Genomic DNA, 26,523 nt, shown 5'->3' on the forward strand with positions numbered 1-26,523 from the left:
CCCAGAATCCTTAGCGAAGGCCCTCGTCTGCCAGACCCCAGAGTCAGCAGGAGCCCTGGGGGTGTGGTCGGGGACCACCTCCTTCGGGGGCCCCCACCTGATCCGTCGTAGGGGGCCGTTGGAGCGCCGTTCGGGGACCCCGTCCTCCGCCGCCCTCCGACGTCTGGCCCGTCGACGGCCACGCCGGCGGCTGGGACGAGGAGGGGTGGCGCGCCCCGTCCCCCCGCAGCCCTCCCCCAGCCCCAGTTGCCCACACTGCGGCGGTTGGTGTTTAGTCCCGTTAACACGGCAACAGTTTGACGTTATCCCGGGTAAAGTGTCAGGCAGGACGTTAGCCTAGGGCTAGTCATGGACCTACAGAGTGGCGAAGCCACGCCCCTCCCCCCCCCCCCCCCCCCCCCACACAACAAAAAGGGAGGAGGTCCAAGAATAATATCGGACAAACATTTGTTGTTCTATTAATAATTTCTGATTAATATATTATAATTCTTAGGCACTTATGGAAGCATTATTCACTAATAAAACGAGAAATCATCGGCTGAACACACGAGAACATTGAGTTGGATCCACTGAGTTGTTTATTGCAATTATGCTTCATTAAAGGGACTCGCACCTTTGTTGCATTGAGAATTACAGCACATTCAAATCATCCTCCAATGCCCCACCCACTTAGCGTTATTTTTTAGAGTCCAAAAGTTCTAGACTCCCATGGGTTATGTTTAGACTCCCATGGGTTATGTTTAGACTCCCAGGGGGTCATAATATCTACCAGGGGTCTAGTAAACAAGAAATTTAGCAGGTGGCTCACTGTAATTTTATGGGCTTCGTGTGATACCGTTTGAGGCCCCATGTTGAAGGACAGTGGTCCCACTGAGTATAAGAAAGGTGTATGAGCATTACAAACAGAGTAGCGGGACAACGTCGCGTCTGAGCCCGAAACGGGTCCCCTAATCGGACTGAATGGTGCGGTTGTTTGCCAACGGTCTGGAGGTCTTCCTGAGCTCCAGAGTAGCGGGACAACGTCGCATCTGAGCCCGAAATGGGTCCCGTAATCGGACTGAGTGTGGCGGTTGGTTGCCAACGGTCTGGTGGTCTTCCTGGAGCTCCAGAGTAGCGGGACCACTTGGCTTCTGAGGCCGAATCGGGTCCCCTTGTCGGACTGAATGGTGCAGTTGGTGGCCAACAGTCTGGAGGTCTTCCTGAGGCTCCAGAGGAGGGTAACTCTGTGAGTCCGAGTCCGAGATGAGTCCCCTAATCGGACTGAATGGTGCAGTTGGTGGCCAACAGTCTGGAGGTCTTCCTGAGGCTCCAGAGGAGGGTAACTCTGTGAGTCCGAGTCCGAGATGAGTCCCCTAATCGGACTGAATGGTGCAGTTGGTGGCCAACAGTCTGGAGGTCTTCCTGAGGCTCCAGAGGAGGGTAACTCTGTGAGTCTGAGTCCGAGATGAGTCCCCTAATCGGACTGAATGGTGCAGTTTCAGTACGCCGTGGACCACTTTGGTCTGCCGTCAGTCGCTACGGTCGCTACTCGCTACTGTCTGCCGTGGAATCAAAACAAACCCTCTAGTTGAGGACGCGCCTTGATGACGCGGGCCCGAATGCGCCACAAGAAGCAGACGGAAAACCGTATATATCCATGCAGCAAACAGACAGTCTGTCGGCCAATGAGGTCCTTCGGTCCGAAGAATTTTATTGGTGAAGTTTTCACTAAATATTATGAGAGTAAAATAATTGTTTGTTATTACTCCTGGTGGGTCTGTCTTGCATATTAGAGTGTTATTACCTTATTAATACAATTTAACCATATCCAAAAAAAGTGTAAAAATGCAACAAAGGTGAGAGTCCCTTTAACAAATAGACAGAAAAATAGTCCCTCACATGTACACAATAAACACTAAAACAAAGGACTAAAACAATAGAAGCAGCAGACTTTCATCAACAGGTGTGCACGTATCTTTAATAACTGAACATGTTCTATGGCCGTTTGGTTCACAACAGAACACAAAAAAAAAATCAAGATTCAGTTTAAAATCACTTACAACATGCAACATTATCCCACAGACCTCTTGGTTATTATGAATAAAATATAAAATCTGCTTTAAATCAGGTCGTAAATCAGGATTACGACAAAAATGATGATATCAGAGCCCTTAAGCCCAAAACCGAAATATTCTAAAATTTACCATCAATAGGTATTTTATGTACAATTACAATAATATATATGAGAGAGAGAGAGAGAGAGAGAGAAGAGAGGAGAGAGAGAGAGAGAGAGAGAGGAGAGAGAGAGAGAGAGAGAGAGAGAGAGAGAGAGAAGAGAGAGAGAGAGAGAGAGAGAGAGAGAGAGAGAGAGAGAGAGAGAGAGAGAGAGAGAGAATGTGTGTGTGCGTATGTGTTTTTTTTATGTGTGTGAACGTGTATGTGTATGTGTATGTGTGTGTGTGTCCTTGCGTGTGCCGGGGCGGCAAACGCAAGCACACCACACTGAGTCTGAGGCACCCCGCTGACCCCCCCCCCCCCATTTTTCGGTGGTGGTTGATGTTTTATTTTTCTACAACCGACTCAGAGACGCTGAGGACCCCACTGAGGACCCCGGTGGGGACCCCTTCAACCGCCAGAACCCCACCCCCGGGAGGAGGTCCTCCTGGGTGAAGGAGGACCAGAAGGTGTGGAGGTGTGTCAGTGTGTCTGAGGACCCTCCTCCACCTGGGGACACTCTGTAGAAGGACAGAGAGCCAGCAGGCCGGTCCAGATACACTCCTACTCTGGTGGAGCCCGCGGGGGGGAGAGGGAGGGCTGTCTCTATACCGTTGTACCAGGCATAGTAACCACCATCATCAGAACAATAAAGACTCCAGGACTTGTTGTTCCCTCCAAGCCTGCTGTCACCACCCCCTCCTCTCCTTGTGATTCCTCTGTATGTCACTCCTATACCAACCCATCCTTCCCTCTCTACCTCCCAGTAACAGCGGCCAGTCAGAGCCTCTCTACCCAACACCTGGGGCCAGTAGTCAAATCTGTCTGGGTGATCCGGATACGACTGGTCCTCTCCAACCCACGTCACCTTCCTGTTGTCCTCAGACAGAGAGAGGGCTCTGTGGGTCGTGTTGGGGTCCAGTGTGAGGTCACAGGCATCTGAGGGAGAACCAGACATGATGAGCTGCTGGATCGCTCTTCATCCTCATCATCATCATCATCACTAGTACTGTTCTCCTGCGCTCTGTGTACATATACATAGATATGAACACATACATACATATACATATGTACACATACATAGATACACACACCTCAACAATAAAGTTATGAAAACATCAACAACAATATTATGAATACATCAACAACAATGTTATGAATACTGTGGCAACCCCACGCCGTTGGCCAGGGGCCAGCCGCTTCAGCACCCTCCCCGTGGACGGGTGGTGGAAGGAAGATACCTCCCCCTCCACCCAGCTGCACGAGAGGGAGCATCAACCGGGCAATCAAGGACACCGGGGGCACCTGGGGGACGGGGACGAGGGAGGAGCTTTAAGGGCTGGGGGAGACGAGAGAGAGGGCTGACCGGGAAGAGACGTGTTGTTGACCCCACGGTACTAAACAGAACGTTTCCCCCCCCAGGAGTGAGCCCGAGGCGTCGGGAGCTGTTCCCCGCCGACCCCGAGGAAGGGCTGGACCCGGGGGTCCCGCACCCTCATTCCCGATAACGGAAGAACCGTAGTTTGTGGATGATTTCCCTTTTTGTGACTGGACTTAAAATAAAACCTGTTGCACAGCAACCCTGCTTCATTTATTAATTCCCGAATCCCCGCCGCTGACGAAAGGGGTCGCCACAATACATCAACAACAACGTTATGAATAAATCAACAACAATGCTATGAATACATCAACAACAACGTTATGAATACATCAACAACAACGTTATGAATACATCAACAACAACGCTATGAATACATCAACAACAAACATCTCTCCTTGGATCCAGGACTTACCAAAGACAAGCAGCTCAGCGCTGTGATTGGCCGTGCCAGCGCTGTTGCTCGCCATGCAGCAGACCGTGTTCACGCCGTACCTCCCACCTCTGATGAAGAGGAAGCCCCTCTCCACCCAGGCCTCTGATTGGTCGTCTGTGCCGTCCCTCTCCAGGGGCCTGCCGTTGTGGAGCCACTCTACTGTGGGCTCCGGCGTACCACCGGCGTGGCAGGTGTAGCGGGCCGTTTGGCCCACGGGCAACACGTGGGTAGAGGAGTGGAACTCTGTGATGCTGGGGGCCTCCTCCTCCTCCTCCATGGGCATTACTGAACCTGAAGAAACCAGGAGGAGAGGAGTGAACGTCTACAACACGGATCTAGAGATGCAGCGTCAGACACTCCCTTCACTCTCTCCTAACACCTGTCCACTAGAGGGCGACCCAGGGGATTCACACCCAGTGTTCTCTCCGGCCTTTTCATACATGATTGAGTATCACAGCAGTGTCTACAAAGATTTCCCAGGGAGGGGAAGTCACTCCAGCGCAGAGATTAACGAGTCGGGGGCGGAGCTTGCAGAAAAGAATGCAAAACAGTTCAGCAGCTCAAATAGAAACTAGTGCAAGTGAATCCAGAAAGGGTTGACCCTTGTGACCTGACCTTAGGAGACCACAATATAAACCTGACCTTGGTAGACCACAATAGAAACCCAGACCTCAGTAGACAACAATAGAAACATGACCTCAGTAGACCACAATATAAACCCAGACCTCAGTAGACAACAATAGAAACATGACCTCAGTAGACCCAAAATATAAACATGACCTTGGTAGACCTAAACACATCCAACAACCTTTCAACTCTCTCAACAGAAAGAAAGAACCGTTCTCCACTCATGAACACAAACAAAGTCTACGGACCCTCTTTGTTCCGCTCAGCCTCCAGATGATCCAGGTCTAGGACCTTCTCACAGATCCAGTGGTGCAGTCTGTTACACGGCTCTTCAGACCAGCCGTCCTCCCCTGCTACGAAACAGTCTCTTGCTCCGCCGTCATCGCGTGGTTTAACGTGTCTCCAACTGAGAACCACGAGGAGGAGACAGTGGAGGTCAGTCCGTCACTCTCAGAGAAGAGATGCTGCTGAATAGAGTCTTCAGCCTTACCTTGAGGTCATGGGGGTACCATCCACCCACTTGAGGGTCCCCTCCTTCTCTTGATCACTCAGTCCAATCCAGGAAGAACCCATCAATCTGCTGACAAACCTGGAAACCTGGTTCTAAAGGTAAAAGCATCTGTTATCATGACCACAAAGTACACACACACACACGCACGCACACACACAATCTCTCTCTCTCTCTCTCTCTCTCTCTCTCTCTTTCTTAATCACTCACTCACTCACACAAACAATTGGTCTCTCCCACACACACACACACACACACACACTGTGGTAACCCGCTCCTTGAATGAGCCGGGTTACCGGTACAAACGACGCGTTTGTAGAAGGTTAAAGCCATTCCAGGCATTTATTATACAATCACTTCAATCAACCAGGGTTCTCACGGTCTCTAGGGCCTCCGTGGGCCTCTAGGCTCTCTTGCTGCCACGAGCCCTTCCTTCCTGCACCCGACCCCTGCTGTGCTGTGCTGTGCCTCCTTTTAACATGGCTACCGTGCTTTCGGCCAGGTGTCCCCCAATCACCCTGATTGGGGTGCCGAAAGGGCTGCTCTCTCTCGCCGGCTGGTGGGTGGGGGTGGTACACCCCGTCCTCTACGGTACCCCGGGCCCGTCCAGGCCGAGGACCACGTGGCGGGATGCCACAACACACACACACACACACACACACACACACACACACACACACACACACACACACACACACACACACACACACACACACACACACACACACACACACACACACACACACACACACACACACACACACCAGTTCTTCTCTGCTGTTGATGACCACCAGGTCTGCTTTTCTCTTCTGACAGTCTTCTCTACTGGCCCTCCAGCCCTTCTTAGTAGTAGAAACACGGTAGAGACTCTTGTCGTAAAGCATCCAGCCCTGAAGTGTCAATTCATCTGTTGAATGTAAAAGAACATCCTGAACAAATAGAGAACTGCTTATCTTACGGTCTTCGTTACGGACACACAACCCTGAGACCTGACCTTAACAGACCACATAGAAGCATGACCTTAATAGACGACAATAGAAACCTGACCTAAGTAGACCACAATATGAATCACAGAAGCAAAGGGTGTTTTTGGAAATGAATGTTAATGACGCGATTGATTTAATAACTTGGATAAAACCCTCACCGAGTTCATCCAGTAAGTGCTCTCTCCCCTCCCTCCAGGGTGACGGTGAGTCTAGGACAGGACAGAGGAATACAGAAGATATGAGCTCTAAAACAGAACGACATCGTCTCTAAACATCACAGGACCCACAGCCAACCAAACACAAAGTCCATAATATTAATACTAATTAAAATAGCAATAACTACACTGCCCTACAAAGGCAAAGTGCAGTAACTACGTCAACATTGAAACTGAGAAAAATGCCTTCAAAGTTTTCATACTGGCCGGCCAAACCTGTTGCAGGTACAATAGTGGTGATACTTTCAATCAATGCCTTTATAGGAAGGAAAATTGTATAGAAAAAGAAAAGACCAACGATATGACCTTTGACCTCAAAATTGTAGATACTGCACTCTGCCTTTGTATTACCTCGAACAACTAGAGTACTATTACAAAGGCAAAGTGCAGTATCTACAATTTAAATGTGTTCTGAAAGTAACTTTTTTGCATTACCAATGCCTTTTTATTTAATTTAATTTGCTTGTGCTTCGTTTATGAAGGTTTTTGAGAGTATTGAAATTGCTTGTAACCTTCAACAATCTATTTTGTCCTTATGTCCGTGTCACATCGCAGCCCTAAACAATTGAAGAGTTTGGTTCCAACACGCTATATCCACAATTTTAATGAATTTTCATGAATCATTTTTTTATATAAAAGGTTTTAGGTTATATCAGTGAACCTGCAGTTGGGATAGTGTTCTGTGATGTATCTTAACTTTAACAAAACAACAAAAATACTATTTTGTTGATATCACTGGAGATACACTATAAATATAGATGGCGTTTTGAAATCAAACCCTTCAATTGCATTTTTTTGTCATCAACATTGCCATTATCTTCCCAAATATCCTTAACATTTTACACACAATCAATAGTATTTTGGTTTGTGGATTTTCATTTTAATTAGAAAATTAAGGGGGGGGGGGCTACTGCATGGTGGCAGCCAGTGGGAAGCTGATATAATTGATTCACTGGAACTCTTGGATGCATACATATGTGTGTATTAAAGTAAGTATTATACAAGATTGGATATTACTGTTTTGGCAAGAAGTGGCAAAAGACTATCAACAATTCATAGAGGTCACTCAGTTACATTAGTTTGAAATATAATAACCATAAGAACTACAGATAAGGTAGATATAATAAAAAATTACTTGCCAATTATATCCCAAACTAGATCTAACGTCAAAATGAGTGACTGATATTTTATACAATAGAAGAAATGAACCGAAGACGTCAACTGATCTCGATGGTGGTTTTGCAACCTTTGGACTTTCTGCTTGAACTTCATTGGCTATCCTTTAGACAACGCGATATTTTACCTAAACCATGTGATGTAATAATAATAATAATAATAAATAAAATGTATACAGCGCTTAATATGGTACTCTAAGACGCTTAAATGTAGCGTGTGGAATGAGAAGTAAACAACCAATCTAAATGGACATTTCATTTGCATTCAATATCGTATTTGCGGCTGCAGGCGCTGCACGGCTCTCCTCAGGAGATCAGCTAACTCTAGAATGCTAAAGTAACAGTGACTTAAATGGAGTCGACTAACTAAATGAGTAGGCTGATTTTGTTATCTTCACATCAGTTAGATTAGCTGCCCCGAAACGAAAATAGTTTCAGAAATGAAGACAAGAAACAAAACAGCGACGTGATCGTAATTGGACTATGACAGCGGTTCCAGAGTGGAAAGATGCTACAGGCTTCAAGGGAGCAGGTTGGCTAAAATGGCTTAATAGATTTAGGTCAGTTGTTGATATTTTTCCATCGTCCTTACCATTGTCTGGATACTTGCGTTTCAAAGCAAGTTCCACCATGAGTTTTCCTCAGTAGATTCGGATGGAGCTAATAAGGCAGACCGCAGTATCTACTGTGTCAAAGCCGGGTGAACAAAGGCAGAACGCAGTAACTTCACTTACTGCGTTTAGCCTTGGTATTAGGTTGGATTTTGTAGTTACTGCAAATTTGACTTGGGGATATCTCTGAAACGGGACACAGTTGGACCAAGAGTTTTTGTCTCAAGACAAAGAAGGTGTTATAAAACCCATTTTCACTCTGAACTCAATTTTGACAAAATACGTAGTTACTGCACTTTGCCTTTGTAGGGCAGTATCAATATCATTATCGTTGCTATTGTTACAATTATTCATATTAGTATCAGTAAAGTCTTAACACAAAATCTAACAAATACAATAATGATCATTATCATTGCTTTTATTACAACTAGAGGTTGAGCATTGCACGCTAAACCTCTAGTTGTAATTAAACCCATAGCTATAATGTGGAATCCCCAGTCGATAATGTAACAAATTTCTGAGTGCATAATATGATAACATTTTGCCTATGATGTTACTATCTATAACATTTAGGTTCAGCTAATACCGTAATGAAGCAAGCATAATAATTTTCTCTTCACGTTATGAAGCAAGAATCTTTTGCCCGCCAACGGAGCTTCATGCCAATTCATTCTCAACCACGGCCGAGATAACCACCGTAGCATGTCTTTACCTGTTGTGGAAGAGGGAGGGACGGCGCAGAACCAGACGCAGTCGATCCATAATATCGTTATGACCACGGAAGAGGCAGTGAATAAAGTATTGATTAGACCGCGATTTATGAGATACCTTCGCTAATAAACCGTTGGAAAACACAAGACCGGTAACCCCAGCAACGCCGGTAAATAAACCTCTCAAAGCCCATTTCCTACGCACTATGGCCATCCGGAGGCTCACACAGCTTTTTGCCGTAATATTATATATTAAATTATATCATTTTATTTTAACGCTGATTGGCTGTTACGTTACGCCACTCAGTGGCCATGCTGTTGAACGCTGATTGGCTGTCATCACGCGAATGTCGCGGCAAAGTTGAAATATTTCAATTCGAGCAAAAGTGTGGGGCTGCAAAACCACGTCAACGTGTACGGAATCGTGTCGCCCCTTCGCGTTTGGTGTGAACGCACAGTTCATGTCGCCCCTTAGCGTTTGCTGTGAACGCTCCATCACTTGTGCGACAGGCCTGCTTTTCTATAGCAGTAAGATGTTTAAAAACATAACGGCTTACCTGGGCGAGTTTCGCTGCGGTGTGTGCGCGTGCGTGTGTGTTCTTACCTGCACATGTGTCGATGGCGGAGCCGTTATGTTTAAAAACATAACCTCTTACCTGGGCGAGTGTGTCGCTGCCTTTGTCTTGACGTGCGTCGTGTGCACGTGCGTTTGTGTGCAAGCGCGTGTGTGTGTGCGTATTTGTGTGTGTGTGTGTCTGTGCTTCCATGCATGTTCGTGGACAGGTGCGTGTGTGTGAGGTGTGTGTGTGCGGTGAGTATATGCAGTGTGCATGTTCGTGCTTTGGGTTTATGCATGCGTTTGCGTGTGCTGTGTGTGTGTGTGAGAGCTGCAGGCTGCTTGGCACCTGCGCACTGACCAACTTCAGTAACTGGTCGGACAGGCCTGCTATTATATAGAAGTAAGACTAGAGTGTCCGTGTGTCCGTTGCCCGCGCTCAACCTCTACTAAAACCCAAAGCTATAATATGGAAACCCTGGTCGATAATGTATCAAATTTCTGAACGTATAATATCATAACATTTTGCCTACAATATTACAATAAATAACATATTGGTTCACCTATTACGCAATGAAGCAAGCCTAATAATTTTCTCATTACTTTATGAAGCAAGCATGATAATTTTAAGTTTGCAGCATTTGTATATCAGAAGATTAGACCCTGAGGGTGATTCACACTTGATGCTTTATATGCAGACATCGATGTCGTTCAGACATCAGTAGAATCAAGGGGGGTGGGCCTGCAAGGGGCGGGATATGACGTACGGTCTAAGTTCGCAAGAGGCGGGATAAGTGCGGCCGCTGACACTGCAGTTTGTTTTGGTTTGACCGCAGACAGCACGGAGGCAGAACAGGCAGAACTCAGCACTAGGTATCCTGCTCGCCTTTAAAATAAATGGAAGCTCAGGCGTGCTGATTTGTAATGTGGCTGATTTCTAACCCTATGGCGCATAAAACGTTGGTTCTTTGACGTCCCTAGTAATTCCACAACCAGACTGTAGTTGGGGTTATCTCCGCCATGGTTGAGATGGAATTGGGGGAAAGGAACTTTGGCTTTGACTCCCTCAAGTACATGAACCATGACATTGAGGAGAAAGGGATTGATTGTTGTATGCTTCGCCATTGCGATACATCCACTGTAAACAGAGCGCATGGTACCGTGGCCGCAAGCTGCTCAAGGCCACACCCCCACCCTCCTCCTTGACCCGGCTCTCTCCGCCTCATTTGCATTAAAGCTACTGACACAGAAACGGCGCATTTGGGGAAAGCTCAATGAGCGTGTGGCTCGTAGTGGCTGTAATTCTGCAGCACGGCTGAATTTCGGGAACGACTTCAAATACTGTGGGTGGGGCCCACTAATATCTATATTAAAGCATCCATAAAGTATCATGCCGTGGGACCTTTAATTTCCCATAGCACAAACACTGGGACTAATGCAGTTGATTTCTTGTTTAAACAGGGTTAGAAAACAGGGAGTGGAAGGACGGGACCATATCATGTTCAGCTAACTGTTGGGTTACAGGGGTAATTGTTTCATATAAAGTGTTGTATACTATGCATGCAAATTGATCATTCAACAGATTTGACTGTTATTCAGGTCTCAAAGTGCATTGAAACTTAAAAAATGCATGGCAACTACTATTGGTTAGTTGGAAATAATAATAACAAAAAACTGAAAATTGTGTTCATGTTACAACAGCTAAGGCAGCAACCTACCTAACTATAGTGAACTAAAGCATGGGCTTGTGTGTGTGTGTGGGGGGGGGGGGTTGTGAGGGCAAGATTACAGATTGTACATTGGCTACCTGACGTGAGAGATGTTGTTTTTTTTGTTAACAGCAGAATGCTTCATTGAGATTAAAGATCTCTTCAAGTGATCTGGCCAAGACAGGCGGCAGCAGCCTACAGTCACACATAGCCTACACACAAAACATAAGAAAAATAAAACAACTAAAACAGTCGGCAGGGGGGAGGGGGGATTTCAATATCACAAGACATTTCGGGAGGCTCAAGGAGGTGGAGAATGTTTAAAGAAAAATAACGTTTTGCAAAAAAGTGTCGATGATGGACATAAGGCTCAGGTGGGAGAGTGTGTCGACGGCGGGGCTGTTATGTCAATCTTGGCGTTGTCTTGAAACATCTGCATCCGCGTGTGTGCAGTGTGTGTATGCACGTGCATGTGTGTGCGTGCATGGTATGGAGTTAGAATCATGCCAAAACCCCACACACACGTAAAACGATTCACACAAACACAAAACGTGTTTTACACTACACAACGAATCACACACACGCTCAGTGTGGTTTGCAAATACAAAACATCATTCACAAACTAATGCATTTTGCTTCAGAAACAAATACATTATGTGTTACACATACAAAGAAACATATTTCTTCAATTACAAAAAAATATCCTCCAAGTACGAACTAAAATCTTTTTCACACTACACAACAGCAGGTGGCGCTGTTCCTGCCAAACCGCACAGATTCCGTACGGTTTCCGTGCGGTTTAGCAATTTTACCGCGCGATATTAAGGCCAGTTAGTGGCCTTCTAGGCTTTCCATAGCATCCACACACGGTTGGCCGCTATGAAATAAAGGGTGTGTTCGAAACCACCTACTTGCTTCCTACTCTTACTAACTATGACGTCAAATTGAGTAAGCAGAACGTAGTAAGCGAGTTTTAGGTAAGCGAGTAGTATCCGAATGTCTTCTACTTCCGGAAAGATTTTGTGTAAGCATCGCTAGCTTACTAGACGTACTCAACTGCCCCAGAATGCACTGCGTCTATTCAAAAAAACAACGGAAGCAATGGCGCTAAACGGGGAGCCGCAGCAGCAGAGCCCCGCAAATCCTTAGGTTGAAGGTGTACTGTGACGTTAAATGTGACGTTTATATATTTATTTATAATATTTATTAACGGCGCCCGGCCGGTAGGTTATGGACACGTCATTTGATTCACGTCATCTGAGGTGGTTAAGTAAGAACGGTCTTCCGAACGTCGATTACTCAAATGTATTACTGAATCATTATTTAAGGATTCGAGAAGTAAGCCAAGTATTGAGTAGGTAGTAAGTAGTAATTAGTAAGTCATTTCAAACACACCCAACGATTTTGGGGAGAAAAAAGATTGTCCTGGCGGCCTTAAACTGACTCAACAGCGCCACCTGCTGTTGTGTAGTGTGAATCACAGGACATTTGTTTGTCACGTGACTTTTTTTGTACTTGGAAGATTTTAGTTTGTACTTGGAGGATATTTTTTTGTAATTGAAGAAATATGTTTCTTTGTATGTGTAAAACATTATGTATTTGTTTCTGAAGCAAAATGCATAAGTTTGTGAATGATGTTTTGTATTTGTGAATCGTTGTGCGTGAGTAAAACACGTTTTCGTGTGTGTGGGGTTTTGCCATGATTCTAACTCCATAGCATGTGTGCATGTGTGTGTGGCGTGTGTGTATGCGGTGTCCTGCGCTGCCCTTGTCTTGAAACGTTTGCATCAACGCGCCCGTGTGTGCAGTGTGTGTGCGTGTGTGTTCGTGCACATGTGGCTGGATTGTGTGTGTGTGTGTATGCGGTGTTTATGTGTGTGCGTGCGGTGTATGTGTGCTAATCCCATTATTATCACTAAATCTAGCAAAAACAATATTTAACATTATCATTGCTATCAATACAATCATTGATATGATTATACTGTATTGTAATTCTATTCAGGATGATATGATTTAGACTCACTGAAGCGCAGGGAGTTGAGGAGAATACTCAGCAGTCCGATGCTCACAATGACAGTGATGTGAAACCATAGAGCTGTTCAAGAGTAGGACACACACACACACACACACACACACACACACACACACACACACACACACACACACACACACACACACACACACACACACACACACACGGTCACTTGGCTAAAAAAGCCAAGTGACCGTGTGTAATTGTAATGCAATTTTTTTTTTTTAATGTACGGTATTTTCTCAACCTTATTTTACACTGTGTTGCACTCATATCTTAAGGGAAAAACATTTGACATTTTTAATTTAGTTTGAATCTAAAATATTCCATTATATTTGAAGAATATTCTAATATTGAATGTACATTTGACAGCCCTTAATCAAACCAAACAGACATTTACACTTGTGTAGAGCTGATCTCAGGTCAGGCACCTTCTTCATCCCAGTGTTCAGTGTCTCCTCCAGCTGATCCAGGGCTCTCCTCAAGGTCCCAACGTATGACGGAGGACGGACCTCCACCGTGGTCCAGTCCCTGGTGGGTGGAGGATCCTTCAGGGATCTGAAGGTCTGGAGGAGGTGGAGGTGGTCTTCAGTTTGGGTGAACTGCTTCACCTCTGAGCTTCTATTGGTCAGATCTTTTATTTCCTGCTGCAGCTCTTTGATGAGGCCTTCAGCTTCTTTCTCTGTGGATTTCAGTTTCTCTTGAACCGTTTTGTTGTGATCATCCAGACACTTTTCAACAGAGCGCCTCAGAGCAGTGAGGACCTGCACACCATCGGCTATCTCTCTGTCTGCGTCTGCTTTGCTGTGGTCCAACGTGTCTATGATGTCTTTAATCTTTCGTTGTCTCTCCTTGATCATCTGCTGAACTTCAGCCTCTATCTTCCCCAGCTGGGCCATCTTCACTTCATATTCCTCCTTCAGAGGTACAACAGGATGTGACTTGTGGTCACACACACACACACCTGGTCAGTCTGACAGAAGAGCTCCAGGAGTCTGCCGTGTTTCTTACACATCCTGTCTTCCAGACGGTCCAAAGGGTCGACCAGCCGATGTGTCTTCAGACGGGAGACTCTCTGATGTGGCTCCAGGTGGGTCTGGCAGTAAGAGATAAGACACACCAGGCAGGACTTCACTGCCTTCAGCTGGGTCCCAGTACAGACGTCACAAGGAACTTCTCCGGGTTCAACGCAAGCCTGCTCTTTGACGCGTACAGAACTTCTAAACTGATCAACCATCCCTGATATGAAGGTATTAACCCGTAAAACAGGTCTTGTGTGGAACAGCTCATTGCAGACAGGACATTTGTACTGGACTTTTTCATCCCAGAACACTGTAATACAGGCTCTGCAGAAGTTGTGTCCACATGGAGCGAAAACTGGGCTGTTGAACACATCCAGACAGATGGAACAGGAGAAGTCCTCCTCAGACCACGATGTCGCAGAGGCCATTCCTAGAAAACCATTGTCAAATAAAGTTAAATCATTTATGATGTATAACAATGGTAAAATAGAGGTAGTAGCCAATCAGTAGTTTTGTTTTGAGTAACACCAGTGAACAGTGAGAGGTGAGAGTACTCAACGTCTTCATAACGATTTCAACCCCTACCTGATGATAGTCAAATAGTACCTTTCCTATTGATATGATCAATAAGTGACAGAAATGTTTGATGAATCCCGGATCAGAGTGGAGTAAATTGAAGTGAGCATTACCGAACCGTCCGACTCTGTAACAAGGAAATTATCCTGTGAACCAACCAGTTGGACCAGTTGACCCTCCTCTCAGACTAACCTCCTATTGGCTGCTGTTCCATGACATCACTGTACAGGTGTCAGGTGTCCTGCTCGAGGCGGAAAAATATCACTTCAATGAGGCATCTTGTTGGGCTGGATTGGATTGGGTTCATCTTGGAACAAACTTTACAGGCAGGTATTTAGAAAGGGCCCAGGTAAACACACACACACACACACACACACACACACACACACAGTTAAAGTGATATAAGAGACTGTACTTCACACACTGGGCTTTTTGGGTGTTTTCTTTAAACAACCAAATGAACCTTCTCTTCCCAGAAGGGCCTGAGTTTCCCCGGTCCACCTCTTTCTGACAAGTTCCTGATGAGGACTCGGCCGCCAGGATGCAGCTCTGCTCCTTGTACCTTTCGGTCTTACTGGTCTTTACCCCTTTTCCACTGGCCTTTGGTCCTGATCTGTACTATGTGTGTACTGTGTGTACTATGTGTGTACTATGTGTGTACTGTGTGTACTGTGTGGGTGTGTACTATGTGTGCACTGTGTTTACTATGTGTGTATTGTGTGTACTATGTGGGTACTGTGTGTACTATGTGTGCACTGTGTTTACTATGTGTGTATTGTGTGTACTATGTGTGTACTGTGTGTACTCCAGTAAAGCCCAGAATAAAACAGCATAGTGACCCCCCCTGGGTTCTGGGTCTGTGTTTAGGTCCTGGGTTCAGGATCTGCGTTCAGGGCCTCAACCAGGTAAACGCATGTCCTGCCGTCCTCTGAGCTCCAGGTAACGCACCAAGTTCCAGGTGGTTAAACTTTAGCTCAGACCTCGTTCACTCAATACATTCATGATCCACAATCTGACGGCAGCTGACCTCAGATCTGGTGAACTGGGCTTTTATTTATTTTGATTAATATGTTTCTACCAATCCTGTTGCTGGAGGCAGAATTATTTGCAGACTAACTAGACCAGCACATGAACTTTTTAAAATGTAAATGCACACACATTCCTGTATAATTAAGAGTTTTACGACAGCTCCCTCTGCTGGACAGTTTGGACAACAGTCTCACACCAAACTACATTTTCCGTTTGAACCACAGAAGCTATAGTACATCGATGCGAGATCGCGTCGGTGGTTTGAACGTGTTGTAGCCGCAGAGAATGGCCTGCAGGGGCAGTATGTACATGGTTAAATTCATGAATAGGCTTGAATTTAGTAGTAATATGGATGTTTGTATTTTTACAAAATGGATTATGTGAACATTGCTGAATGACATCCATCATGTATATTAAATGTATTGCAGGAGTTTAGCTTGACATTAACCAAGTTAAAGGACAATTAAATGAACCGAACATGCAGAAATCAATGTAGGATTTTAATATACAGTATAAATTAAAACACTTGACAGAAGTTGAATACATACTTTTGTAGGAAAAGGAAAGCAGAGGAAAACATTTTCCCAAATTAATAATTTCAAAATGTCACAACCATTCACAAAAGCAAGTGAAGAGGTTTGTGTAAAACCAGTCCTCCCTAACCAGCTCTGTCCCTGACTCTAAACCCTGACTCTCAACCCTAACGCTGAACCCTCTGAGGGCAGGAAGACGCTCCTTCAGTATAAAGGTTCAAGAAGACACTCCTTCAGAGTAAAGGTTCGAACCATGGAGAAGGAAGAAGAAGGTAAGAAGTAGAGATTAGTGAGGTTAGTGACAGACGTGAGGGTAAGGCGTGTGGAAGCACACAGGTACTTGTGTGGTCAAGAAGATCACTCCCCCTGGAGGTCATTGATCCATCAGGATCAGACTGCTGAGTTCAGCAGGTCTTCTGGAAGACGAGGCTAAGATGAACTGAGGAGACGGGACCAGCAGGATCAGGTGGGGTTCAGCTCAGGTGTGTCTACCCCCGACCAAACAGGATCATGAGGTTCAGCTCAGGTGTGTCTGCCCAGAGCAAACAAGGACATGGATTAGGTTCAATATTCAAAAGATGCAACATTATCTGAACCAAAGATAAGTCATTAAGGAGCAGGCAAGCTTTGGGGCGCCTTGCTCAAGGACGCATCACTGTATTCTGAGGACTTGAACCAGGCACCAATGGTCTGAGAGTTGAACCCCCAACCCCCTACCTGGTCCACCAGTTCCAGATAATGCAAACTTACGAGGAATCCTTGACGGTAGAGTCCTGGTCGTCCTCAGGATTTGCCTTCCAGATCTATGGCTTCTCCGTCAGTAATCCAGATTCCTGGTCTGGTTACAAACGTAATTTGTCTCTAATGTAAGGTAACAAACACATTAGTAGTTTGGCTCCAATGTAAGGTCACAAACACAGGAGTAGTTGGCCTCTAATTACGCGTAACAAAGTAGCAGCTGTAGTTTGTCTGGTAACCAACCACAGTAGTATGCCTTAACTTAACTACTGGACAAACTAATCCTGTGTTACAACAAGTCCACACTTTACTTTATGCAAACTGACTTGGATCCTTGTTGGTAGAGTGATGTCGTCCTCCAGAGTCTTGGCTCCTCCATCAGCGCTCCTCAGCCAGAGTCCTGGTCTGGAACAAACAGCGGAAGTCTTGCTTCAATGTGTGGTAAAACAGATGTAGTTGTCTGGTATATTAACAAATGCCGGTAGTTTGTGGTATCAGTATTCTACGCTAAGTGGCACTGAGTGTGATGATCACTTCAGAGTCGGGCTCCATATACCCAACGACAGGAATCCTCCACCAGGCAGGGCCTCCATCAGTTCCTCCACCAGGCAGAGCCTCCATCAGCTCCTCCACCAGGCAGGGCCTCCATCAGCTCCTTCACCCGGAAGGGCCTTCAGCACGGCTTCTCCATCAGGCAGGTTCTTCAGCACGGCTCCTCCATCAGCCCCTTCCATGGATTCCTGGTCTGGTCACAAACAGTTGGTCTCAGCAGTAAATCACCTGGAGACGCAACCCACCCCACCTCCTGCATCTGAGGTTCACTTTTAAAATGGAAGACAAATATAAACACATTTAAACACTTGAATTAGACAACGTCTACAGATTGACCCACTCAGGAATTCATCCACTACGGTCGTAGCAGCACTCGTAACAATAATGGCTCATATGACTCCTACATAACCCCGGTATGAATTAACTCAAATCACAGCTTGGCACAGATTTAAAGTCATAAGATGACCAAAACAAGACCTAAACTACTGAGGATTTTAGTTTTTCAGATGAGATTGGTGATGGTTACCCTCTGGTCCGGTGCTGCAGGCCCCTGGTCTCCAGCCTCCGGTCCATCCTGGCACCACAAGCCGGTCCCCAGCCTCTCCTTTCAGCTACAGCAGCAGGTTTACATCAGCATTTGCTCAACAATAAACTTATTTGACTCCAAAACCGATTTACACGATTCATTTAACTATTATTTTATAACTCAAGGCTAGAAAAGACTGGAGAGATCAGACATGAGCATCCCGTTTTGGGAATGAAGACAGAGCAGTCCACAAGTTTAAAGAAGTGGTTCAGCCCATGCATTGAAACTGACTCACACACCAGAGCACTGACCTGTTCTGGAGGACTTCTGACAGGAGGTGGAGGTCTGGTTCTGGGTGAGGAGGTGGAGGTCTGGCTCTGGGTGAGGAGGTGGAGGTCTGGCTCTGGGTGAGGAGGTGGAGGTCTGGCTCTGGGTGAGGAGGTGGAGGTCTGGCTCTGGGTGAGGAGGTGGAGGTCTGGCTCTGGGTGAGGAGGCAGACACCTTGGGACAAACTACCTGTTACCTTTTTGTACAGTTCTAGAGTTTCTTCTACTGTAACATGTGGGAAAGACAGCCATTATTTTAGCTTTGTTATTATCCAGTTGGTAACTAAGTACCAAAGTCGTTGTTTAACGTCATTCCATTGGGTAGGGTTTTACTTCTACGGCAATTATTGACACCAGAAAGCTGAAGTAACAAAGAACACTAAGCAGTATCGATATTAAATCAAATATACTCAGCCATATTCAGGTGCAGGGTTCCGTCGAAGAAATGCTAAATTGTCATCCACCTTGAAATGATCTTCAGCCTTCACTGATTATCAGAAATGGGCCCGCAAGTAGAACGCTGATTTGAACGCAGCGAGAGTCCCGTCAACGTGGTTTAAGTCGGCAAAATTATCAACATATTGTACGATGTACGTGTGAGTGTATATTTAATATCAAACTTAAGTAGTTTAAGATAAGGGGCAACAATTCCTAATGGAAACCGACTGAAAAATAGTTTATGTTGGCAACGGCTTGAAGATACGCAAATACATCCAGAACGTTCCACCAGATACCCTCAGGGGATTCACGTCTAATTAACGGCCACGTGGGTTCTTATGGTTGTCAAGACTGCAACGTTTTATGCTAACCATTGAGACTAAATCAAGTGTTGCGCACTCAGAACCTTCCACGGCGGGAAGCACAAACCGTCCGACTGGAATCCGAACATTCCGGCCGGAACCAACCAAAGAAAAAACAGAACCAGCGCCTCACCTTGAGCTGAACGGAGGAAGATCCTGAAGTCCAGCGATGGTCTTCATAAAAACACAGCCAACAGACTTACCTTGATGTGATCTGTTTGTTGCTGTTGGTCATTACTGCTATTCAGTGTACCTTTACATTATTATGCACCCAGTGTGTACAAGTTATATCACTCAAAACCGTACGAAAAAACCGAACTACCATGTACGTTCCACAACAACTTAAAGCCTCAAATCCTTGCCTAAAAACAATGGAATAATTAAATTAATTTTAAAATAAAAAACAATTATCGATATTCAGGGTACAAACCATACAGCTCAAATCTAAACAGTGAGCTCACAGAGAGCCAAGCAATGTCACCCTGACCGCCTCATTACCAACAGCAAATCATGCCAGCCAACCAACACATGTACAGGTCCAGTGAGAAGTGGGCATTTGAGCGAAAGGACTGCCCATAATAAAATTAAGCCCAATTCCTGAACTGTCCAACCATCTTCATGGTTTAAAGATTTAAAGACTTAAATTGCAATTGTGTTCGAATCATCATTGTCTGCTCCCTCTTTACTTATAAATCTCTACATCTCCATCGCTATAGTGTTGCATCCTACTCATGAGGGTGGGGTCTGAGCGAGCAGAGATGAGTGCTGGGATACAGTGCTGTCTGAAGTCTTCAGTTCTATAGACACACCCCTCAGGAGAAACAAAGTGTTTGAGAATCTGTCGTGACATCAGTTACATGAGCTGGAATATCCTTCAAGATGGCACCAGGAATCTCAAAGGATAAAGTCCAAGAGGAAGATGTGAGGGTTCTTCCTCTCAGCCAGTGAAACACAACAACGGTCTTCATCAGAGTACTATGGAACACTTTGAAACGTTCTCCTCTATACACATTGTAGCCCCAGTGAAGGTTTCCTTGCCTCCTCAGCTGAAGAGCACAACTTCAGCTTGAAGAGCGCACTAGTTGGAGTTCCCAGATTGGTTCTGATTTAAGGGAACCGATCGTTCAGCTAGTCCTGTACAGCAAATACAGTTCAGCCTGAGAAGACGTGCTACTGAGAGCAAGACAAGATCCACAGGGCTCTCCATCAATCCAGCCAGGTAGGAAGATCCGCCTCATTACAGGTCTGAAGGTCATCTTGAACATCCATTGAGGTCCCTTTCCAACTTCAGAGTCTCCTTGTGGAATGCCTTTAGGTGTCCATCCTCCATTGATCCTGATTGGTGTAGTCCTAGTTTGAAGTCGCTGATCTGAACACACCGCTTGCATCCTTTTACACTTGATTTGGATACTCTCCTTCCTGCCCAGTGTGTAGGATATCGCTCAGGGCTCTTCATGTCTACTGGAGGCCTCAAGTAAACGTGTGGCCGTCCAGCAGGTATGACTTAGTTGACCATTCCAATACACCAAGCCAATCACACAGACCCCCGTAAGAAAATTATCAATGTCAAAGCAAGCAGGACGCAGGACGCAGGACGCAGAACCCACACGTAGAACCCCGTGCCGGGTGTGAGTGGGACACACACACACACACACTAGAAGCCTTGCGATGCTCAAAAATCTTCCATCTCATGTCAAACCCACACACACCACTGAGCCATAAAAGACCAAAAATTCATGCAGGGTAAAAACCTCATGCCAAATAACATTCCATCATCCACCCCCAGCTCATCTGTCAGGGCACCCAGAACAGAACCACCAATGTCTGCTGAGACGTAAATTATGCACAACATTCTTCAGTGGCGTCCCACATTGGTGATGGATAATGCTTGGTGTCTCCATTCACGCTCTTTCAACATCTCTGAAGTCATGCGTTTGTAGTCCAGTGGTTTAGTGATTGAGGGGCCGTCACAGATGCAAACGGTGCAGCTTTAGACAGCCTGATGACAGGAAGGAGATCATCTGTTCAGAAGACCACCCGGTGGAGGGGGGTGGCTCTTGAGGAGCAGGATCCATCTTGGAATGGCCCCAAATGAGACCTTCTCTGAAATGAAACTGTTCCTGAGGAGTCACGGTGCCTGGAGGGGACTGTTGAAAGTGTTCCATCGTTCTCTGTGTCAGACTGAAGTTGTGTTGAAGTCGTTGAGATGAGGAGCCCGCTCATCTCCCCCTGGTGTTTCTCCTTCTGCATCCCCGTCTCCATCTCAAAAAACATTCCAGTCCATGTAACTGACGTCACGACGGTTTCTCAAACACTCGGTTTCCCCTGAGGGGGCGTGTCTACAGACCTGTAGACTTCAGACAGCTCTGCATCCCAGTATGCACCTCTGCTCACTCAGACCACACCCTCACAGTAGAGCAACACTCATGTAATGAAGATGCAGAGCTCAGGAGAGTAGCTGGAAAGAAGACTGAAGACATCAGAACCCAACCCATTACTCCAGCTTACAACAATAACTTTGAACCTGAAACCATTTTAACAAACCATTAAAACCAACATAAACCAAACGCCTAAGTAACCCACGAACCAATAAAAGATCCTTACTAATCAGATCAACCTTCAGCTAACGGGTTAACTCACCAGGAAGCCAACATACATCAATGTGCCCAAGAGTAATGAGAAACGAATGACTTACAGTTTGCAGTTCATCTTCCTGTTAATGTTGGGATACTCACAGTACTGCAGTTAGATATCCATGATAGACCTTTGAAGAAACAAACAGTTTACTTATTATTGTCCCCAAACTTGGGCACTGTCCCACGGTTCAACATCTACCATTGCCATTAAATCAGATAAATGAATGCCAATACAAATTCAGGGCTTTTAAATAATGTTTAAGATAAATAAGTTATACTAATTATTTGACTGTCATTATTCAAGAGTGATTACTTCTTACTTTGAGAAGTTTGAATGTATAGTCTCTAAAATGTTACTTTCAGGTAAAATCATTATTTAATTTCAAATGAGAGTTAAACCACCACAATCCCTGATTTCCTTCACACATTATCAGTGATGTATATCCAACATATAAGTCAATGCAGTTGTGCTTTGCTACACATTTCTACTCACATCAGGTCCAGATGAGATGCTCCTCTTTACTTCAAAAAGTCTTTAACCTGTGAAACAGGAAGAGATGACAAATAAGTCACAACAGAGCTCAACAGAACATTACACACACGTTCTAGTTTCTGAGAACACAACAACATACCGTGTTTGGGAGACGATAAACTGCCAAACAGTGGAGGACACAAACGTATTGTCCGTGTCCCTCTTATGTGAAATGCACCAGATGCAACCAATGAACCAATTAAGAAAACCACATGGCGTGCGAGCTGCGCAGGTGAGCTAAATAGTAAAACTCAACCCAGGTTCGACCTCCTCTGGTCGCCTTGGTAATAGTGAAAGTCTGTTTAAGCTCTGTGTTTGATCTTAAATGACCTCCCTCATTTTGATTAAAATGATGAGTCTGATTTGACAGATTTAGATTCATACTTCAAAACGAAGAATGTCTTCATTCAATTCACCTTACTCTGCGTGTGTGCGTGCGTGCGTGCGTGCGTGCGCGCGCGCGTGTGTGTGTGTGTGTGTTACTACTGTTTGATGTCAAGTTGGTGAAAAGCAAGTCACGTGTGATCTTGCGTCCATGTGTGTGTAGTGAGCGGATTTGGACAGCAGAGGGGGATGTTTCCACACAAGAACATCTGCTCTCTGTGCGCTCTGCGAGATACCGTCTCCATAGCAACCATAACTTGACAGTATCCTGAACGGCCCTTTGAGGAGTGAGAAGGAAGCTTTCATCAAAGAGACCAGAGGGACTCATTCACTGGTTAGCTGGAGTCATCGCCCACCACCACACACGTTAACACACACAGACACACACACACCATACAGACACACACACACCATACAGACAAACACCAATACACCATATAGATTCACACCATATGCAGGCACACACCACAGATACACATACATAGACCAGGTCCAGGACCAGGACCAGGTGGACCAGGACCAGGACCAGGACCCGGTGGACCAGGACCAAGACCCAGTGGACAAGGACCAGGACCAGGACCCGGTGGACCAGGACCCGGTGGACCAGGACCAGGACCCGGTGGACCAGGACCAGGAACAGGACCTGCTAGACCAGGACCAGGACGCGGTGGACCAGGACCAGGACCAGGACCAGGACCAGGTGGACCAGGACCAGGACCCGATGGACCAGGACCCGTTTGACCAGGATCAAGACCAGGACCCAGTGGACCAGGACCAGGACCAGGACCAGGACCAGGACAGTCCACTCCCATCTCCCCACATCATAATAAGTGCAGTACTTATAACCGCTGTATGTCCGTATGAAAACAGTCAGAATCTCAACAATAACAATGTCCATACTGTCAACCTGATAACATATAACCTACACCATCCATGTCTTCACTTCCCACCTTCCTCTTTCTTTGTGTATTAAAGCCGGCCTAAGAGCTAAGTGTCCCCACACCTGGAAGGACGTCTGACCTCAGGGCCCCTGGAGGTCCCCGGTGCCCCGCCGTGCGGCGGTGGATGCGGGGGTGCGGGCCCCACGGCTCGGCCGGGGGCCCTCTGGCCTGGTGGCCGGTCGCTGAGGGGCAGGACTGGCCGCGGGAGAAGGCCTACTTGGCGGGGGTGTAGGTCTCTCAGGCCGCGGCTCCTGTCGGTCAGACCGATGTGCAGACTGAGGTAAGGGCTGCGGGTGTCTCCGGTGTGGCCGCGGCACTGCGCCGCTGTCCGTCGCCACCGGGTACGACCTCTGTACCCGGGGTTCTCCAGCCCTTCTCTCCCCAGTCTGGACCCTGACGTCCTGGCCCTGATGAAGGGGTGGAAGCGGACATGCAGAGTGGCGGCGGCCGTGGTAGATCCGGCGGGACGACTTTGTCTGTGCGTCTCTTTCCTGAACCCGTCGTCTGTCAACAGGTGCAGGCTGTGGCTTCTCTTCCAACACAGGAAGTGTAGTTCTGATGCGCCTCCCGGTCATGAGCTGAGCTGGGCTCCCACCGGCTGCTGCCCTAGGGGTAGCTCTGGGACACAACAGAGCCAGATGTGGACCGGGCTGCTTCAGGATGTGCTTGGCCGTCTGAACAGCCCGTTCTGCTGCGCCGGTCGCCTGGGGGCGGTGAGGGCTAGTTGTAGTAGGGGCAGAACCAGACTTCTCACTAAAGTCTTTGACCTCACCGGATGTGAATGTTGTCACTCACCGGTTGGAGTGGTATCCCCCATCTCAGGAACATTGAGCCTGCTTTGAGCCTGTTGATGACTTGTATGCTGGACGTTGAAGAGAGGTGAGCTATTTCGAGGTCCCTTGAGTAATAGTCCGTCACCACGAGGTAATTCTGCTTTTCTAGTGTTCAGAGGTCTGCTGCAACGCGCTGCCATCGGCCCTCTGGTAGGGCTGTGGTGAGTAGTGGCTCACGACGCTGAGTGGGTCCGTTCTCAATGTCTCACTCTCTGTCTGTCTGTCTGTCTGTCTGTCTGTCTGTCTGTCTGTCTGTCTGTCTGTCTGTCTGTCTGTCTGTCTGTCTGTCTGTCTGTCTGTCTGTCTGTCTGTCTGTCTCTCTCTCTCTCTCTCTCTCTCTCTCTCTCTCTCTCTCTCTCGGTCTCTCTCTCTCTCTCTCTCTGTCTCTCTCTCACACTCTCCCTCTCTCTCCCTCTCCCTCTCCCTCTGTCTCTCTCTCTCTCTCTCTCTCTCTCTCTCTCTCTCTCTCTCTCTCTCTCTCTCTCTCTCTCTCCCTCTCCCTCTCTCTCTCTCTTGTGCTCACAGTGATTTTGTCCTAGGAGAAATGAGACACTAAAATAATATTTTCTCTAGATGTACCCTCTAGATGGGTATGTTTAAGTTAACTGCATCAATTTAGAAAAATGGGATTGGGGACTGCGACTACTAGAATAGTTAGAATAAACTAGCAGGCCTACCGTTTTTTCCGCTGCCTGGTAACCATGTCAGTGGTATGAAAAGGCCTAATACTATCAGGTAAAGCCGACTTTAGATGCTTAATGAAAACAATCATGTTTCTGATTTATGTGGCCACCACTATGTGAATTTTGGTCCCAGTCTGGCCACCCCTATACAATTATTCTGGCTCCGCCACTGGCCCTGGGGGTGTGGTCGGGGACCACCTCCTTCGGGGCCCCCACCTGATACGTCGTAGGGGGCCGTTGGAGCGCCGTTCGGGGACCCCGTCCTCCGCCGCCCTCCGACGTCTGGCCCGTCGACGGCCACGCCGGCGGCTGGGACGAGGAGGGGTGGCGCGCGCCGTCCCCCCGCAGCCCTCCCCCAGCCCCAGCTGCCCACACTGCGGCGGTTGGTGTTTAGTCCCGTTAACACGGCAACAGTTTGACGTTATCCCGGGTTGGGCAAGACGTTGGGCAAGTCGTTAGCCTAGGGCTAGTCATGGACCTACAGAGTGGTGAAGCCACGCCCCTTCCGGTAGAGCCCATGGGACCTATGAGATCGAAGAATATGAAAGGGTTTCAATGGAGAGAAAGTCATTATTGTCTGGTCCCAGTCTTTATATGCCCCGGGTTACACATATGATGTTTGTGGATTTAAATGATAATTTTTCATGCAAAGAAAACTAAAAATTTTCGTGAAGAAGTTTGTTAATGTTAGTTTTTTTTCCAAGGGAGGATAAAAGCATCCAAAGGGGTGAACACCATTATAAGTTTGGGCATGTGGAGAGTCACAGTTATGCCGGTGGGGAGATTGTCGGTCTTGTCCACGCTAGTTACAGGAGCGTGACGGCACGTACGAGACATGTAGTCTATCTCATTGTGTTTTATCTACAGCCTTTAACTGAACTATTGCACAATAATAGAGACGGGGAGAGAGAGAGAGAGAGAGAGAGAGAGAGAGAGAGAGAGAGAAAGAGAGACACAGAGAGAGAGAGAGAGAAAGAGACAGAGAGTGTGTATCCGGCCGTCTGTGACACAGACAACCAAATCCAAGGGAGGAGGTCCAAGAATAATATCGGAAAAATATTTGTTGTTCCATTTATAATTTCTGATTAATATATTAATATTCTTAAGGCACTTATGGACTTATTATTCACTAATAAAACGAGAAATCATCGGCTGAACACACGAGAACATTGAGTTGGATCCACTGAGTTGTTTATTGCAATTATGCTTCATTAACAAATAAGACAGAAAAATAGTCCCTCACATGTACACAATAAACACAAAAACAAAGGACTAA

At 46.5% G+C, this 26,523-nt stretch overlaps 3 protein-coding genes and 2 long non-coding RNA genes across 56 annotated transcripts in view; 1 reads left to right on the forward strand and 4 right to left on the reverse strand.

Moving 5' to 3' along the window:
* The window catches only part of LOC132451362 (NACHT, LRR and PYD domains-containing protein 3-like), a 172,615-nt gene that overhangs the window by 23,405 nt on the left and 122,687 nt on the right, over positions 1-26,523 (reverse strand). For 2 of the 50 annotated variants that reach the window (XM_060043801.1, XM_060043802.1), the window contains exon 1: positions 24,527-24,775. The exons of 47 other annotated variants lie outside the window; for them this stretch is intronic. In XM_060043801.1, coding sequence (XP_059899784.1) covers positions 24,527-24,704 — 178 coding nt within the window. In that variant the 5' untranslated portion in view covers positions 24,705-24,775. Of the gene's footprint in view, positions 1-24,526; positions 24,777-26,523 lie in introns of those variants that run through there. One more of the 50 variants, XM_060043800.1, reaches the window with a different exon arrangement.
* Positions 1-26,523, forward strand: part of LOC132451514 (uncharacterized) — a 145,303-nt gene that overhangs the window by 19,623 nt on the left and 99,157 nt on the right. The gene's annotated exons all lie outside the window — the stretch shown is intronic.
* Positions 2,530-14,035, reverse strand: LOC132451385 (CD209 antigen-like). Of its 3 annotated transcripts, none has more exons than XM_060043839.1 (8): positions 13,537-14,035; positions 13,128-13,199; positions 6,287-6,337; positions 5,907-6,049; positions 5,125-5,237; positions 4,883-5,040; positions 3,987-4,298; positions 2,530-3,132 (listed from the first exon to the last, which is right to left on the reverse strand). In XM_060043839.1, the coding sequence occupies exons 1-8, from the start codon at positions 14,033-14,035 to the stop codon at positions 2,549-2,551; spliced, it is 1,932 nt and encodes a 643-aa protein (XP_059899822.1). In that variant the 3' UTR covers positions 2,530-2,548. The 3 variants fall into 3 exon arrangements, with proteins under 3 accessions (XP_059899822.1, XP_059899823.1, XP_059899824.1); XM_060043841.1 differs by having other exon boundaries at positions 3,108-3,217; XM_060043840.1 differs by lacking the exon at positions 6,287-6,337.
* On the reverse strand, positions 14,056-14,963 carry LOC132451452 (E3 ubiquitin/ISG15 ligase TRIM25-like). Its single transcript, XM_060044033.1, has 2 exons — positions 14,927-14,963; positions 14,056-14,588 (listed from the first exon to the last, which is right to left on the reverse strand). Exons 1-2 carry the CDS (start codon positions 14,946-14,948, stop codon positions 14,056-14,058), a joined length of 555 nt encoding a protein of 184 aa, XP_059900016.1. The 5' UTR covers positions 14,949-14,963.
* LOC132451495 (uncharacterized) lies at positions 18,801-22,825 on the reverse strand. Its single transcript, XR_009524108.1, has 3 exons — positions 22,507-22,825; positions 22,368-22,414; positions 18,801-22,002 (listed from the first exon to the last, which is right to left on the reverse strand). It is a non-coding gene; the product is annotated as an uncharacterized LOC132451495 (long non-coding RNA).

The sequence above is a fragment of the Gadus macrocephalus genome, chromosome 22, assembly GCF_031168955.1.
Source record: "Gadus macrocephalus chromosome 22, ASM3116895v1".
Taxonomy (NCBI): domain Eukaryota; kingdom Metazoa; phylum Chordata; class Actinopteri; order Gadiformes; family Gadidae; genus Gadus; species Gadus macrocephalus.

What these genes read in the sequence shown, in the direction of transcription:
- LOC132451385 (XM_060043839.1), bottom strand. Translation starts at nt 14,035, where the DNA reads ATGGCCCAGCTGGGGAAGATAGAGGCTGAAGTTCAGCAGATGATCAAG. An exon ending in CCTCAACTCCCTGCGCTTCA is followed by an intron (nt 6,338 to 13,127) that starts GTGAGTCTAAAT and finishes GTCCTGTCCTAG; the next exon opens with ACTCACCGTCACCCTGGAGG. An exon ending in GGTACCCCCATGACCTCAAG is followed by an intron (nt 5,041 to 5,124) that starts GTAAGGCTGAAG and finishes CGTGGTTCTCAG; the next exon opens with TTGGAGACACGTTAAACCAC.
- LOC132451452 (XM_060044033.1), bottom strand. Translation starts at nt 14,948, where the DNA reads ATGGAACAGCAGCCAATAGGAG. An exon ending in GGAACAGCAGCCAATAGGAG is followed by an intron (nt 14,589 to 14,926) that starts GTTAGTCTGAGA and finishes ATGGTTTTCTAG; the next exon opens with GAATGGCCTCTGCGACATCG.